This window comes from Spea bombifrons, chromosome 3, assembly GCF_027358695.1.
Source record: "Spea bombifrons isolate aSpeBom1 chromosome 3, aSpeBom1.2.pri, whole genome shotgun sequence".
Classification (NCBI taxonomy): Eukaryota; Metazoa; Chordata; class Amphibia; order Anura; family Pelobatidae; genus Spea; species Spea bombifrons.
The window spans coordinates 121,913,211-121,930,160 of NC_071089.1; the positions used below are offsets into that span (position 1 = coordinate 121,913,211).

Below are 16,950 nucleotides of genomic sequence, written 5' to 3' on the forward strand. Positions count from 1 at the left end.
GAGGTTGGCTTGTTTACCGCCACGTCCGCCACATCTGAAGGGTAGGTGGCCCCGGCACGTGGCCAGCAGGTTGGTCCGGAGCGGATGTGGCTAGGAATCCAGTTGTGGTGGCCGTTGAGTTATGGAGCGACTTGTTGCGGGACAGGAGGATTGAGTTCCGGTGTGATGACATGGAGGTGGCTTCGGCTTCCTCTCCGTTGGTGGTTGGGTTGCTCTGGCACTTGGTCCTTCGGTGTTTACAGTTAAACATGGTCATCACTGACACTCTATCTCGGCAGCAATGGGCTCGGTTCCGGCCGCCGGCACCAGAGGCGGAGTTGGAAGGTCATTCTTGCCTGGCTTGGATGTGCCGTTTCGTGGTCGGTCAGCAATAGAGTTGCCCCAGCGGTCACTGGCCCCCACTACCTGGACGGCCTATCGTAAGGCTTGGACAGAGAGGGACCGTTTCTGGACTACTGCTGGGAGTCCTTCAGACGGTCCTTCTAACGCTTCTGTTGCATTGTGGGATTTGGGCGATGCCTTTAGCAGTGGTGTGTCCGAGGCGAAAGTCACTAAAATGTTGGCAGCAAGAGTGGGCTGGGTCTGTGTTTGTCTCCACCCAAGACAGTGGCAGGAGTGGGTTGGGCCTTTGCTTCTCTCCACCCACATGCCTTTCAAAGATGGTCAATAATGTGGAAAACCAAGATGTGAGAATAATTCTAGATCTATTTAGAAATAAATGTATGGTTTATGAAGCCAGCACTCTGGCCCCGCCCCCAGCCCCGCCCCCAGCCCCGCCCCCACAGCCTCATCGTGGCTGATTTATTTCGTCTCGTTTCTGTCCTGTCCTTGAAGGTTTTAGCATTTCGGGTGATTTAAGGCATTTCTTATAAACGATTTGGCGAGAGATGTTTGTTTCATAGAGGAAATGTCTGCGGTGAGAACGTGGAGGCTCGTGGCCTTCACAGTAACTCGCTGCCACCTGGGAAGGCCCAGCGGGGAGGAAAAACAGAAAAGAAAAGATTATTCATTCTGCAAAAGCACACTTGGAAGGCAGCTTGAGGTAGCATACCTCCTAACTATCCCTATTTAGCTTGACCAGTCCCTTTTTCAATGCCCTATTTCTCTCTTTCCTCTCCTGATGCCCCCTCCCCCCGTGCCCCTCTCTCCTCCTCTGATGCCCCTCTTTGCTTCCCCAATGCTCCTCTTTTCCACCCCTGATGTCCCTCTCACATCCCCTGAGGCCCTCTTTTCTCCCCTGTTGCCCCTCTCTCTCCTCCCCTGATGCCACCCGATGCCCCTCTCCCCTCCCCTGATGCCCCTCTTTTCTAGGAGGTGAGAATGTTTGCTGGGTATGAGGGTATCGCAGGGTTCTACGGCCCTAGAAGCCCCGATAACGGCTTTATAAATTAAACGGGATAAATAAACCCATTATTCTTCTTCTCAATGCCGCCCAGTTACACATATAGCCCCGCCCCATACCACACCCACTAAAGCAAAAGTGCATTAAAGTGTGTGATCAGATGTAATTGAACATTATATTAGATACGCGGGGTATATAATGTGGGGCGCAGCATAATATCACAGATACCACACAGCTCTGGGTGGAGAAACTAGTCCCTTAAACTGACCTGGAGCCGCCTTCAGCCGTTGCTGTCCAGGGCTGCCGGCCTCTCCCCAGCAGGTAGCGGCTCCTGCGCGGCCTGTGACTGCGCACAAAATGGAGGGAAAGGGAAGAGGCTGAACAGCCAATTAGAGCTCACTCTGTGCCCTAAAGCCCTCCCTCTCTTTCTGTCTGGGTGGGGATGGTGCTGGGGGGAGGAGCCGCTCTGACTGGATTAATCCGGTAATCTCCTCACATTACCCCGGCAGAGGGGCCGCTCACATACTGCTAATCCTTTAGACTGTAAGCTCCTGTGCGCAGGGCCCTCCTCACCTGCTGTCTCTGGTAGTCAATTTGTTATGTTACATACTACTTGTTGTTATGTCCACCCATTGTACAGCGCTACGGAATATGATGGCGCTATACAAACCAATAAATAATAATAATAATCAGTCACCCGGTTATCCTGCTGTAAAGACTCAAACCTTAATCAGTCGTTGGTCTCGTCTTAGATTCAGGAGCCGTATGTCTATCCCATTCATGTTTAATTCCCTCACTGTATTACACTGTACCGCCTCTGCTGGGAGGCTTTTCCACTCATCTACCCCCTTCTCGGTGAATACGTCTCGCGGGGTGCTGTCTCGCTCTCTTTGGATGGTTGTGAGCGAGCCGCCAACGTGGGATGGTCACCGAGATAACGGCGCGAGCCAAGCGAGCCGTCCGCTCCCTCATTACCCGTCTGCAGCAGATAAGGAGGACATCGCCGGACGGGAGCCTCATTATCCGCGCTTTGGGGGATGCGACGCCTCAGAGAGCCGCCGTAAATCATCCCCGGAATCCGCTCTTCTTTCCAACTCCTTCAACGCGGCGCCGGGGAGATCGGCTGTTATTTAATGTGTGAGGCGAGGAGTATGGAGGGAGCGTTTACTGGAGCAGCAGACCTGCAGGGGTGGCCGGCCGGCGACACTCTAGCGGCCGACACGGCAGAGAGAAGACAACACGGGCCGGCAGATGTGGGGGACCGGCCACCCCAAAGCTGGAGCACGAAGAGGCAGAAAGCAGCCCCGTCTGTGAGTACCTTCTACATCACCAGAGGGCTTTATCGGGGCCGACTGGGGTAATTGGGGGCCAAACGGCTAAATCTTCATTAATCGCCCTAGAAACGTGCCTACGGGTTAGAGTTGTCTCGGTTCTGTTCCGATAATGTGGCCCTTAGACACCTGGCAGGGTGGATTCAACATGTGGGCGGCTTCCAATACTGAAAGAGTAGTGGATTCCTGGAACAACCGTACAGCAGGTGTGATGAGAACAGACCGGAAACCCAGACATGCTGTTACCGCCAGTCTTACAATAAGGCTTTAGCTAAAGGCTGCCTGAGGGCGACGTTGGGGCCTCCGGGGTGACATCCGGTAAATGACAGCTCGGGGGCAGGCGAGAACCCGCTAACTGCCCGTCCGCCCCGTCTCTGTTACCCTTCAGGCTTTATCCGGCCCCCTGAAGCCGTGCCCCGAGAACGCTGCCCGGGAGAGGAGCCGCGTCCGCACCCTGCGCCAGGCCTTCCTGTCCCTGCAGGCGGCGCTGCCCTCCGTGCCGCCGGACACCAAGCTCTCCAAACTGGACGTACTGGTCCTGGCCACCAGCTACATCGCCCACCTCACGCAAACCCTGGACCAGGAGGGCCGCTTCCCGGGGGCCCCGCACCTCAGCAGGGGGTTCCTGCACCCCATGAAGGTATCAGCCGATTATTCTCCTCGCTCTATCCATTGGGACCGGCAGTGAGACCGGCAGCAGCGGGGTTAATCTTATAACGTAAATATGTCACATATAGATATCTGTTATATACCTCCCTCCGGCCTCCACTATAAACGCTGCCCCTCTATGCAAATTAGCTGCCGGCTCTTTGGCTGATTTGCATGCGGCTCCCTCTAAAACAAACAACAGACGATATTCTCGGCCTCCTCTTTCTTTTTGCCCCTTCTGCCCCGCCGCGTTTTTACCCTCGTTTATCTTGTATTCCAGAAGTGGCCCATGAGATCCCGTCTTTACGCCGGAGCCCTGGAGGCAGAAGTGCCTGCGCGATGCGCCCCGGACCAGGCCTAGGGGCTGATGAGCTTGAAAGCCAGGATGGTCTCTTCTTGATTTCCCCGCCGGCTGCCTCCACGTCTCCTCCCGGCAGAACTTCATGCGCGGCGTCCGCTTCCCCGCTTGGTGTTTAATGATCAAAATATATGAAAAGCGGTAAAAAAAAATCTGCTATTTTGTCTCTGTTTGCAGATCTCTCCCCAATTCGAGACACCTAGAGGCAGAGTGAGAGAGCGAGAGAGAAAGGGAGCGAGCCAGAGAGAGAGAAAGAGAGGGGGAGTGAGCCAGAGAGGGAGAGGGAGTGAGCCAGAGAGAGAGAGAGAGGGAGCGATCCAGAGAGAGAGAAAGAGAGGGAGCGAGCCAGAGAGAGAGAAAGGGAGCGCGAGAGAGAAAGAGAAGGAGCGAGCCAGAGAGAGAGAGAAAGGGAGCGAGAGAGAGCGACCAAGAAAGATAGAGGGAGCGAGCGAACAAGAGAGAGAAAGAGAGGGAGCGAGAGAGAGGGAGAGAGAGGGAGAGAGAGAGGGGGAGAGAGAGAGAGGGAGAGAGGGAGAGAGAGAGAGAGAGAGAGAGAGGGAGAGAGAGAGAGAGGGAGAGGGAGAGAGAGAGAGAGGGAGAGAGAGAGAGGGAGGGAGAAATTTGTTACCATCTTCACCAATTTGTATCAATCTTGACAGAACTCCTAAAAAGGCAAGACCGGAGGGCGTGGCCGACATGTTGGGGTAAAGGTCAGCTCCGCCCACATTCTTAGAATAGGCATCATGTGTTTGGGAACCATGGAGAGTGAGCGGCTGAGAGTGAGTGGAGTTGTGCTGAGGCCGGAACACACGGACCTGCTGCGTCTTCACGTGTTGTGCTTTGGGGGATTAGAGCAGTCGTGTGTCACGTGTGTGATCCCTGCTCTGCGTGGTGTTGCCCATCTGTGCCGTGTTTCCTGCCAGGGGGTCCCTCGGCGCATGCGCTTGGTGCCGGCACCACGGACAGAGCCAGGTAACTTTTAAATGATGTGGTTATCTGCAGCGCCTCGCGAAAGTGTTTACCCCCACCGGGGGCATCTGCCCCATTGTGTGGCATTACAGCGAGGCGTGAAGATGGAGATGTCGGGGGTTCGGATCATTTGATTCACACAACATGCGTACCCCTAATGGTGTCCCCGAGCTGCGTGGGAGCTCCTCGGGGCCACTCAGAACAGGCGTGTGTGTACATTACATATATATTACATATATATCATGTGACAGATCACGTGACACGGCACACAGCAGGACTTTATGGAAGGAAGTATGTGACTGAAGGCCGCAGTGGCTCGTACTCCGGGGCGAAGACGCTCCATACGCGGCACTTTATATATTATTTACGTTATTTTCCTCTTTTCACCGTTTTTGGACTATTCTGCGGTGCCTGTAACCCAAATAAAAATCCGCTTTAATCCCGGCCGTAATGCGATGAAAGCGGATTCCAGAGGCTCAAAGCCAACGAGCTCATTAACCGGCCAAACGCTAAGCCGCCCGTCACCTTCTGCTCCTCGGCACGGGGCCACGGCACGGGGGGGGGTGTTACGGCCCGGGGGGCCACGTTCTCACCCATAATCAGGCAGATCAGACCCGGCCAGACTGCCAACGTGAACCTGAGCAGCAAAAGCTTCCCACGGAGAGGCGGCTGACCCGGGGGCCGGGGCCACAACAATCTCACCCCAATTACACAGAGCCCAGCCAGTGAACGGGGCAGATCCGGCTCTCACACGGCCAAAGCAACCCGGGCTAGTTATCACGCGGGGAGACGGGGGGGTGCGCATTACTATTATCATGGGGGGAGACGGTGGGGGGGCGCATTACTATCATCACACAGTCGAGACGGGGGACATTACTACCATTACGCAGGGAAACGGGGGGAATTACTATCATCACGCAAGGAGGGGGTTATAAGGAAGGCCCAATGACTGCCTAATGGTCATAAACTTGCGCACAGGTGACTCTTTAACCCTTTGAGTGCTGGGAGGGTTATATGCAGGAAGCAGTAGGTAGGAGGCTGCGTGTATATATATATATAAGGGGGTAGTAGTAGAAGTAGAATCACTCATCTACAGGCATCAGACGGCTTGTTTTTCCCTCAGAAATCTCATGGTGCTGCTACAACCACAATGAGCGGTGATCTGGTTACTGCTCCTCTTACCCGGGTTTTGTGTAAAGTCTGTCCTGTGCAGCGGGGCGATTACTTTCACCGGATTTGTGTATAAAGGGGATATAGAGGCAAAAGGTGATTATTGTTGACCTTATTTGCATGCGCCTACCCAGAATCCCTTGTGGTTGTGGCAGCACCATGAGATTTCTGAGGGAAAAACAAGTCTTCTGGCGTGTCTGGTGTCTGTAGATGAGTGATTAATAATAATAATAATACTTCTACTATCCCATTAATTTTAGTGGAAGGGTTTCCATCACCTTTACTCACCATAACTCATGTAATGGTATTTCTTATATAATAACTCATGTAATGGTATTTCTTATATGATAACTCATGTAATGGTATTTCTTATATAATAACTCATGTAATGGTTTTTCTTATATAATAACTCATGTAACGGTTTTTCTTATATGATAACTCATGTAATGGTATTTCTTATATAATAACTCATGTAATTTGTATTTCTTATATAATAACTCATGTAATTTGTATTTCTTATATAATAACTCATGTAATGGTTTTTCTTATATAATAACTCATGTAACGGTTTTTCTTATATGATAACTCATGTAATGGTATTTCTTATATAATAACTCATGTAATTTGTATTTCTTATATAATAACTCATGTAATTTGTATTTCTTATATAATAACTCATGTAATGGTATTTCTTATATAATAACTCATGTAATGGTTTTTCATATATAATAACTCATGTAATGGTTTTTCTTATATAATAACTCATGTAATTTGTATTTCTTATATAATAACTCATGTAATTTGTATTTCTTATATAATAACTCATGTAATGGTATTTCTTATATAATAACTCATGTAATTTGTATTTCTTATATAATAACTCATGTAATTTGTATTTCTTATATAATAACTCATGTAATGGTATTTCTTATATAATAACTCATGTAATGGTTTTTCTTATATAATAACTCATGTAATTTGTATTTCTTATATAATAACTCATGTAATGGTATTTCTTATATAATAACTCATGTAATTTGTATTTCTTATATAATAACTCATGTAATTTGTATTTCTTATATAATAACTCATGTAATGGTTTTTCTTATATAATAACTCATGTAATGGTTTTCTTATATAATAACTCATGTAATGGTTTTTCTTATATAATAACTCATGTAATTTGTATTTCTTATATAATAACTCATGTAATGTTTTTTCTTATATAATAACTCATGTAATGGTATTTCTTATATAATAACTCATGTAATGGTTTTTCTTATATAATAACTCATGTAATGGTATTTCTTATATAATAACTCATGTAATGGTTTTTCTTATATAATAACTCATGTAATTTGTATTTCTTATATAATAACTCATGTAATTTGTATTTCTTATATAATAACTCATGTAACGGTTTTTCTTATATAATAACTCATGTAATGGTTTTTCTTATATAATAACTCATGTAATTTGTATTTCTTATATAATAACTCATGTAATTTGTATTTCTTATATAATAACTCATGTAATGGTTTTTCTTATATAATAACTCATGTAATGGTTTTTCTTATATAATAACTCATGTAATGGTTTTTCTTATATACCGTATTTGCTCGATTATAAGACGACCCTGATTATAAGACGACCCCCCAAATCTTGATATTAATTTAGGAAAAAAGAAAAAGCCTGAATATAAGACGACCCTATAGGAAAAAAGTTTTACCAGTAAATGTTAATTCATGTAAACTATTTTTTTAATAAAAGCTATGCTTGAGAAAAATATTTTGGTTTTATTTCCTTCTATTTTCCAACCTGCCCCCCAGTTATGCACATCTGCCCCAGAAGTGCCTTATACCCCCTATATGCCACTGTGCCCCATGATATGCCTTTTAACCCTCTAAATGTCACAGTGCCCCATGATATGCCTTTTAACCCTATATGCCACTGTGCCCCATGATATGCCTTTTAACCCTATATGCCACTCTGGCACTTAGAGGGTTAAAAGGCATATTATGGGGAAGAGTGGCATATAGGGAGGTTTAAGGCATTTCAGGAGGCAGAGTGGCATTAAAGGGGTTAAAAGGCATTTCACAGAGCACTCTGCCTCCAGAAGTGCCTTACACCCCCCCTTTAACACTCCCCCTCCCAACTTACCGGTGCTTCTGAGTTGGGGGGGGCGCATAACACAGGAAGGTCCAGGTCCCCTGCATCTGAGCCCCAGGTGCTTAGTCCGGGCAGCATGTAGAGCTCCACACAAATCGCGTAGAGCTTTACACGCTGCCCGGACTAAGCACCGGGGACTCAGAAGCACCGGTAAATTGGAGGGGGGGGGCATAACACAGGAGGATCCAGGTCCCCTGCATCCTCCTGTGTTATGCCCCCCCTCCAACTTACCGGTGCATCTGAGTCCCCGGTGCTTAGTCCGGGCAGCGTGTAGAGCTCTACGCGATTGTATCACAGGAGGATCCAGGTCCCCTGCATCTGAGTCCCCAGTGCTTAGTCCGGGCAGCGTGTAGAGCTCAACGCAATTGTATCGCGTAGAGCTCTACACGCAGCCCGGACTAAGCACCGGGGACTCAGAAGCACCGGTAAGTTGGGGGGGGGGTTAACACAGGAGGATCCAGGTCCTCTGCATCGCTGCGGGGGATCTGGATCATAGTCTCATAATCAGACCTATTTGAGGTCTGATTATAAGACGACCCCGATTATAAGACGAGGGTTATTTTTCAGAGCATTTGCTCTGGAAAAAACCTCGTCTTATAATCGAGCAAATACGGTATATAGAATTACACAGACATGACGTCCAGCTCCACGCTCACGTGTGTGTTTTATATATGTAGAATTACACATACATGACGTCCGGCTCCACGTCACTTTATTGCTTTTATTTATAAATCACGGAATGACAGGAAATGGACAAATATTTCACGTTACAAAAAAATCAGTGCAATTAATCCCAGAAAGGATTTCAAGAATCACTTTGGCCACGGAGCGGCACGACACGAGATCAGTTACCGGCCACGACAGAACAGGGAGCGCGCCGTGGCACCGGCTGGGGAGGACTAACACTTTTCATTTTAAATACATCACATTAAGCAACTACGGGGGAAGAAAATCAAGACTCTTCCCCACGCCAGCCAGGCGGAGGCGCTATACCCATTTACATAAATCAGATCACAGTCAGCCAGGTCTGTATTGTGCGCGGCCCCCCGCACCTGCGCAGCCGCTGCCCCCACACATTAAACACACGCACCACATTTTACTCCCACCGCAGCGACCGCTTCTAAACCCGACCGGAATTACTGAACATCAAAAGTAAGAATTCCAAGAGAACCCCGAATAAATACACTGCCCCCCCCAACGCATTCCGCGGTCTCAGCGGGCCGGGGGAGACGGGCCGGAGATTACTTGGTTTTATCCCAGCCGAGTCCAGCAGCGTTTCACTAAATAACTACTCCGAGCCGAAGAAACCTGAGCACGCGCGGCAGAGGGGCCACGTTACACGGACACGCGGATCCCCGTCCATCCGGGGCCACACAGATCCCCATCCACCCAGGGAGGAGAAAGGGTTAAGGCATTGGAGACCCCTAAACTGAAATAAACCCCCCTGCATAATCATCACAGATCCAAATCACACAGACCCCTGGCAACCGGCCGGCAACCTCCACCCCGCTAAAACAGCTCAGCAGCGAAATACGATTAAAGTGCCTTAAAAAGACACAAAGATTTGATTAATTTAACCATTTCTCAGGGAGGAAGCAGCCTGCAGTTACCCCTCTGCCGCCCCCCCCACCAGATGCCCCCCACATTCCAGTCCAAGCCATGAAAATGTCTGACCAATAAACGGGCGGCTATGACGTAACCGCGTGACAGCAGCGACACCAAACCGATCCAAAATACCCCAAAAACACAGTAATTACGGTCATTTCCAAGCGTTTCCATGCCGACGCCGCATACGGCCAAGGCATTAAACCCGGCACCCGGGGCATCAGAGGGACTCTGGGGCAGCTTTAAAAAGGTTGGTCTTATTAATACAGCAAAAAAACTGGGATGGCCCAGGAACGGTCCACTGGTTGCTATGGTGATAAGACCACAATTTAAGCTTTGCACCAGGCTTCCTCTGAATACCCCCCCAGGGACGGTAAATACCCCCTGGGCTCGGCGTCTGCGCAGCCCCCGGGGGTGGCATGCATGCGCTCGCGGCAGCTTCTTGGCATCTTACAACATTAACCCTTTCTGTCCCCCCATCGGCAGAAAAGGCAAACCCAAAGCTAGAGGGGCGCACCGGTTAACCCTTTCAGCTCTCTGCCGGGTAACATTAGACAAAGCAGCTGACGGGAGACGTTCTAAACACCCAGCGGGGGCAGAACTCGGCAGGTATCGCGATGAATCAGATAAACCATCTGTCCCGGAGATCCAACATTCAGTCCCCCGCGTGCTCCTCTGTTAAAGGGGCTGCCGGGCGACAGCGTGAGACCCTCCGTATCTCACGTGTCCGTCAGCTCTCTAAAGAGAGGTCTCCTGGACGACGTACGAGTGGCCCCCGTCGGGACGGGTAAAGCCCCCGTGGCTTTCCTCCATCTCCTCTTTCTCGGTTGGCTTCACGCTGCCGTTGAGGAAGCCGTTGCAGGATTTCTCAGCGTCCGGGGCTTTCGGCAGCTCCTGAGGGGGGTAAGAGATGTTTGGGGTAAGAGATGATTGGGGCAGGTTCGGGGCAGATGGGGTGCGTCGGGGGGCCCAGGCGGTTTGTGCTGCAGAGTGTAAGCTCCGCGCAGGACCTCCCGGTATAACCGGAAGTTAGAACTATTGTCCGGGCCCCGGACATTTAAATGCCCCCCAAATCCCACCGACTGACTGGAGGGGGGTTAGACACAACTTAATTCAACAAATAAATCCCACACCCCTATAAATCTCACACCCGCCCCCCACTTCCTGGTCACCGGCACCTGGGGTGCAACAGGAAAGTCCTTCCCCATTCTGCAAAATGCAATAAACCAAACCAAAAGCCACCCAGATGTAGGTATTTTTTTTTCCTCCCCAGCCGAGGTACCTGCAGGAGTCTGGCGGCTGGACGCTCCCCTACCTCTGCAATGTGCGGGACCCCGAAGCGGAGCTTCTCCTTATACCTCTTCGGTAAGAAGAACAAAAGCTTGGGCAGGACGAGGTAGACCGTGCGGGGGTTAATGTCCTCCCCCTTGATTGGACCTAAAAAGACAAATCCACCAGAATAACAGTCTGTAAAACGCTCCCCGTTACCATCTCCTGCCGGACATGCGCAGGCACGGACACCGGGATGCTTGCACAGCAGTTGCCCTCAGGCTGCCACCTTGGCAAGTCACAGCGACACGCGAGTTATAACTCCGGAGGCGAAGCCACACAAAACACACAACACAAAACTGGGATACACTGCTTCGCCACCGGGGGAAACCATTTTCCGGCGCACCCACCCAGCGAGCGCTTCCTGAGCAGAGAGTACAGGACGGATACATTTATAGCTGGGGCCGTCCCAACGCGCTCTCATACAGGGGGTTCTCATACAGGGGGTATGGAATTTACCCCCCCCCACGCAGTGGTACTTACCCGTGAGCAGGCTCACGATGATGCCCACGATGACCACGGTGGTGGAGTTGTGGGCGCTGTACCACATGTACGACAACGAGTAGAACTTCTGGAGGCCGCCGACGCTGTGGAGAGGCACGCCGGTCAGTGAAAATGCCCCGTTACCACAGAGAAGCCCCCCCCGGAACCCCCCCGTGCCCTCACCTTGTTTGGGGGGCCTGTGATGTCAGCAGCGTGGTCATAACCGCTGTGGTGAGATTTGCCACCTCGGGGACCCCGGTCACGTTCTGCAGAGGGGGGGCCACAGGCGACATTCTGGACATAAAACTGCCAATCCCGATCCAGAAGGCCATGACGAGCCCAGTGACAAGACCACTAATGGCACCCTACACGGAGGAGACGGGGGGGGGTCAACAAAACACGCAGCACAAGGCGTGTCACCCCCCAACACGGGAACAGAGATATATATAACCACATGAGTATTACTGGACATAACTGGCACTCACCGCGGAATTGGTGAAGGGGAAGAAGAACCCCAGACAGAAGACACCCAGGAGAGGGCCGCCGACCATGCCGAAAATACTGAGCGCAGCCTGGGGAGGAAAAACAAGTCATCCCACATGAATCCACAGGTCCGGGGCCCCTAGCGAGGTGAAGATTTCAGGAGTGACCAAACCTGCCTCCCTGCCCCGGGGCCGCCGCACCATATCCGGCCCCTCAGTTACCTGTAGGACGGAGCCCATCAGAGACGAGAGATACGCCATGGCCAGGCACAGGAGGCCGTAACCCAGAGCTGCAAACACAGGCAAGACGGGGTTAAACCCGGCCGCGGAAATACATGAAATCCACAAATCCCATCACTTCAGCCAGCCACTCACCGAGGCACTTGGACAGCAGGGTGGCCTTCGCCTCCGTGAGGCCCGGGAAATGTGGCTTAATGAAATCCTCCATGGTGACCGTGGCCAGGGAGTTAAACGCCGAGGAGATAGTGCTGCGGGGGAGGGGAGAGACGTTAAAGCCACGGGGAGCGAGTGCCGGCCACAGGCCGCCGACACACCGCCACCATCATATACATCATGCCACCGCTTATGACATCATTACGCATATGGGAAAGTTCTCCCGCCCAGCCCCCCACATGCTGATCTGAGAGCCACGCCCCCCACGTGCTGATCTGAGAGCCACGCCCCCCACGTGCTGACCTGAGAGCCCCGCTGAACAGGCAGGCGACGAACAGTCCGGGGAGGCCGGGCAGGTCCTTCAGCACGTCCATCACGAAATACAGGACCATCTGGGGAGGACAAACATGGCGGTCACAACGGCATAAGCCACGGCCCTCCCCAAATCATAATATAATATTATTACACCCCTGCGCAGCGTCCCGTTCCCCATGGGTCGGCCATATTGGAGTCTAACTGCATCACGGAGGGCAGGCCTCACCTGCGGGATGATGGAGGATGAGGGGCGCCTCCATTCACTAATTTAACTATTTATGGTGCCGGGGGCAGGGCTTCACCTGGTCGGGCGTGGCGATCAGTTCCGGGTGCTGGATTTCGTTCTTCTGGTAGTAGGAGAACATCACCAGGCCGGTGATACAGCCGAGCGCCAGCACCAGCTGCTGACAGGGGAACACCGCGTAGCACGACCTGCGGAGAGACGGCGGCGGTGAGAGGAGGAGAGAGACGGCGGCGGTGAGAGGAGGAGGAGGAGGAGAGAGACGGCGGCGGTGAGAGGAGGAGGAGGAGAGAGACGGCGGCGGTGAGAGGAGGAGGAGGAGAGAGACGGCGGCGGTGAGGAGGAGGAGGAGGAGAGAGACGGCGGAGGAGGAGAGAGACGGCGGCGGTAAGAGGAGGAGGAGGAGAGAGACGGCGGTGAAACGCGGCGGGTGGGCGGCCAAGGCCTCGCGCATGAACGGCTCATAGCAGTCTCTACCAGTTGATATCAAAAGCCTCCATCCCATCTTCACTCCATGATGCCCCCCAACTCCCTCCCCTGCCCGCACGGGGGTAACGCGACTCAGAGCCGCTGCTCGCCTGCCACTCACAAGATGGCTTCCTTCTCGGTCCGGGCGCTGAGGTAGCGCTGCACCTGGGCCTGGTTCACCCCGTAGAGGGACAGCATCATGAAGATCCCCCCAATGCCCAGAGACCAGACGGAATGGCGGACGAACGGGTCGGGGTTCCAGCTGCGGAGCAAGAAAACGGGACAGGCGGTTAACAGACACGCCAAACGCGGCACCTTTCCCTTCTACGGCAACAGCCAACCAGCGCCCGCTCTCACGTCACCCGGCGACTCACTTCACGCCGGCGATCTTGTTGTGTTCGGTGGCGATCTGCCACACTTCCCCGATGCCCCCCACCTTCATGGTGCCGACGATTATCACGGCCAGCTGCCCGGCAAACATCACCAGGGTCTGGATGACGTCCGTCCAGATGACGGCCTTAAGACCCCCCTGGAAGGAGCGGAGGGGAAGGGTTACCGTCGGCGACAGTCAGACAGTCTATGTACAATGTGACAGTCACACAGCACCCCCCCCCCACGAGACAGACACGCTCGGTCATTCATCGACATTCATCCTCTTCGACAGACCGCCAACTACAACTCTCATAACGCTCTGCCAGCCAGCGGACGCGGAGCAGCTTACCAGCGTGGTGTAAAGAGTGCAGACCAGTCCCATGGTCAACACCACCCCCCAGAGGCTGAATCCAGTAACTGCAACAAAACATACAAACAGCCATTACTGCAGGCATGTTCCGCACACGCGTGACAATACCATACACAAGAGAAAGAATCTTACAGATGAGCCAGTCCCGGGGGCCGCACCACGTAGCAGAGAATGGGGGGTTCTGGGCATTTATCACCAGTGACACCCCCCCCGGGGATCTGCCAGCCTATCCAGTAAGAGAGAGTGCTGGCAACAGGGGCCACAAACACAGCATTCTGTTAAACACTAGGGGGCCCGGGGGCCACGCAGGACCCAGAGCTATCTATACCCGGGAGCTGCCCCCGCGATGAGACGCATCCATTACAGGGGGCCCCAATTCACTAAAGATCCCTAAAGACAATGTGGTGGCAGCGGAGGGCATTACCTGCGTTGAAGGCCAGCGCCGGCGCGTACAGCACCACTCCCATGTATATCACCTGCGGAGACACGGGGGCAAGAAGGTAACAGAGAGGAGGCACTTTAACCATTTCACTGCCTACGCCAGCACAGAGGCTGATCACAAACATACCCCCCAATGCCTCCGGGGCAGAGAGTCACACGGGGTTTGCAGGTAAAACAACCCCCAATGCCTCTTGGGGCAGGAGGCCGCAGTCCACCATTCAATACCAAGTCACAGAATGCAACAAAACGGGACAGTTAGCAGCTACTCACCATCTGGAATATGAATGTTGCGGTACCACAGATCCGCACGGCCTTCCCGAACCTCAGCTGCAGATACTGCGGGAGAGAGGAGCACAGAGAATCAGAGCGCGCGAGGGGACAGGGGGGAGATCCAGAGAATCAGAGCGCGCGAGGGGACAGGGGGGAGATCCAGCGAATCAGAGCGGGCGAGGGGGAGATCCAGAGAATCAGAGCGCGCGAGGGGACAGGGGGGAGATCCAGAGAATCAGAGCGCGCGGGGGGATATCCAGAGAATCAGAGCGAGCGAGGGGAGATCCAGAGAATCAGAGCGAGCGAGGGGACAGGGGGGAGATCCAGAGAATCAGAGCGCGCGGGGGGATATCCAGAGAATCAGAGCGAGCGAGGGGAGATCCAGAGAATCAGAGCGAGCGAGGGGACAGGGGGGAGATCCAGAGAATCAGAGCGCGCGGGGGGAGATCCAGAGAATCAGAGCGAGCGAGGGGAGATCCAGAGAATCAGAGCGAGCGAGGGGAGATCCAGAGAATCAGAGCGAGCGAGGGGAGATCCAGAGAATCAGAGCGCGCGGGGAGAGATCCAGAGAATCAGAGCGCGCGAGGGAGAGATCCAGAGAATCAGAGCGCGCGAGGGAGAGATCCAGAGAATCAGAGCGCGCGAGGGAGAGATCCAGAGAATCAGAGCGCGCGAGGGAGAGATCCAGAGAATCAGAGCGCGCGAGGGAGAGATCCAGAGAATCAGAGCGCGCGAGGGAGAGATCCAGAGAATCAGAGCGCGCGAGGGGGCGGGGGAAATCAGAGCGTGCGAGGGGGCGGGGGAAATCAGAGATTCAGAGCGCGCGAGGGGGCGGGGGGAAATCAGAGAATCAGAGCGTGCGAGGGTAAAGCAGCCGCACGCGGTAACTCCTCTCGCTCAGAGAGACCCCCCGCAGGCTGAGCGGCCCAGCGGTCTCGGGCCTCACCTCGTAGGTGCTGGTGAGTCTCAGCCGGTAGAAGATGGGGATGAAGATGTACGCCGGGACCAGCAGGCCGATGATGTAGGAGCAGCCCAGGAACCAGTACTCCGTGCCGAAGCGGTAAATCTCCGAAGGGACCCCCAGGATGGCCACCGCCGACTGGAACGTGGCCAGGAGAGACAGGGCCACGGGAAGGAAGCTCATGCTGCGATTGGCCAGGAGGAACTCCTGCGTGGTGCGCTGCTTCCCGCCGCTCAGGGCGTAGTACAGCCCGATGGCCGAGGACAGGACCAGCAGCAGCGCAAAGATGATGTAATCGGCGGTGGAGAAGCGCATGGTGAAGCCCGGTGGGGGAGCCAAGCATGCGCTGAAGCACCCCCCCCTCAGTGTCTCTCTGACGGATCAGCGGCGCTCAGTCCAGCCTTTGACTCGCGCATGATGCCGGAGACAGCCCCATAAAGCCAGGAACACGCAGCGCACACGCTATCAGCATGCTCTGGGCGTCACGCTCGCTCTAACGTCTGGCGGAGGGGAAGAGGGTCTCGGTGTCTCCTCTGGACGTCTCGGACGCTCTCGCACGGCGGTCTGTGAAAAGAACGTTTAACAAGTCAGATATATCTCCAGCAAGCCGCATTCTCATTGGCCAATCAAACCGCAATCTGGTGCAGCAATAGTTAATAGCTCACTGCTGGAAATGAGCCGGGGCGACCCAGAGGTTATGGGGTTAAAGTACAGTTCTGGGTAACTTACATAAGGAAGGATTAAGACTCACAGCGAACACCCTGTGGGAGCCGAGGCAGCGCCGCCTGCGCATGTGCAGAGACTGAACGGCCAGGAGCAACGGGGGGCTTTACACCAAACGGGGGGGCCAAATAATATAAATATATTTACCCAGTGTCACCATGGCAACTAAGAGTCCAATCTTCATGGCAGTCGGCCTCCCCATTGGACCCTTGAACATGGCACCTAAATTCTACGCGGATTATTCCTCCCCGGACCAAACCCGCCGCTTGTGACAGGGCCGGGCTAGCCGGCTGATATGTCTGTGTGACTTTTATATTGTGTATTATTGTGTCTGCCCTGTCTGCCCCACCGGCCCCCGCACTACAGGGGGGATAACACAGGTGGGGGAACCCATCGTATCCCTTAATCCCCTCACCTGATACATCCCCTGTATACTGATGGGATTTGTGATGGGATGTGAGTGATGGGAGTTGGGTTCGGTGCTCATTGAATTGAGGTTATATATAAAGT

General features: G+C 52.9%; 2 protein-coding genes across 3 annotated transcripts; one reads left to right on the forward strand and one right to left on the reverse strand.

Moving 5' to 3' along the window:
- Positions 1-2,312: 2,312 nt before the first annotated feature.
- On the forward strand, positions 2,313-3,825 carry TCF23 (transcription factor 23). Its single transcript, XM_053461317.1, has 3 exons — positions 2,313-2,652; positions 3,062-3,313; positions 3,602-3,825. The coding sequence occupies exons 1-3, from the start codon at positions 2,476-2,478 to the stop codon at positions 3,680-3,682; spliced, it is 510 nt and encodes a 169-aa protein (XP_053317292.1). The 5' UTR covers positions 2,313-2,475; the 3' UTR covers positions 3,683-3,825.
- Positions 3,826-10,295: 6,470 nt separating this feature from the next.
- SLC5A6 (solute carrier family 5 member 6) lies at positions 10,296-16,204 on the reverse strand. 2 transcript variants are annotated; one of them, XM_053461306.1, is made up of 15 exons: positions 15,703-16,204; positions 14,757-14,822; positions 14,470-14,521; positions 14,025-14,092; positions 13,678-13,832; positions 13,425-13,565; positions 12,897-13,026; positions 12,583-12,671; positions 12,262-12,374; positions 12,109-12,176; positions 11,890-11,976; positions 11,588-11,769; positions 11,405-11,508; positions 10,908-11,029; positions 10,296-10,486 (listed from the first exon to the last, which is right to left on the reverse strand). In XM_053461306.1, the coding sequence occupies exons 1-15, from the start codon at positions 16,030-16,032 to the stop codon at positions 10,331-10,333; spliced, it is 1,863 nt and encodes a 620-aa protein (XP_053317281.1). In that variant the 5' UTR covers positions 16,033-16,204; the 3' UTR covers positions 10,296-10,330. The 2 variants fall into 2 exon arrangements, with proteins under 2 accessions (XP_053317281.1, XP_053317280.1); XM_053461305.1 differs by having other exon boundaries at positions 10,875-11,029.
- Positions 16,205-16,950: the final 746 nt, after the last annotated feature.

Coding starts and splice junctions, on each gene's coding strand:
- SLC5A6 (XM_053461305.1), bottom strand. CDS start 16,032: ATGCGCTTCTCCACCGCCGATTACATCATCTTTGCGCTGCTGCTGGTC. Junction 14,823..15,702: donor GACTCACCAGCACCTACGAG/GTGAGGCCCGAG, acceptor TCTCTCCCGCAG/TATCTGCAGCTGAGGTTCGG. Junction 11,977..12,108: donor TGATGGGCTCCGTCCTACAG/GTAACTGAGGGG, acceptor TTTCCTCCCCAG/GCTGCGCTCAGTATTTTCGG.
- TCF23 (XM_053461317.1), top strand. CDS start 2,476: ATGTGTGAGGCGAGGAGTATGGAGGGAGCGTTTACTGGAGCAGCAGAC. Junction 2,653..3,061: donor GGCAGAAAGCAGCCCCGTCT/GTGAGTACCTTC, acceptor GTTACCCTTCAG/GCTTTATCCGGCCCCCTGAA. Junction 3,314..3,601: donor GGTTCCTGCACCCCATGAAG/GTATCAGCCGAT, acceptor CTTGTATTCCAG/AAGTGGCCCATGAGATCCCG.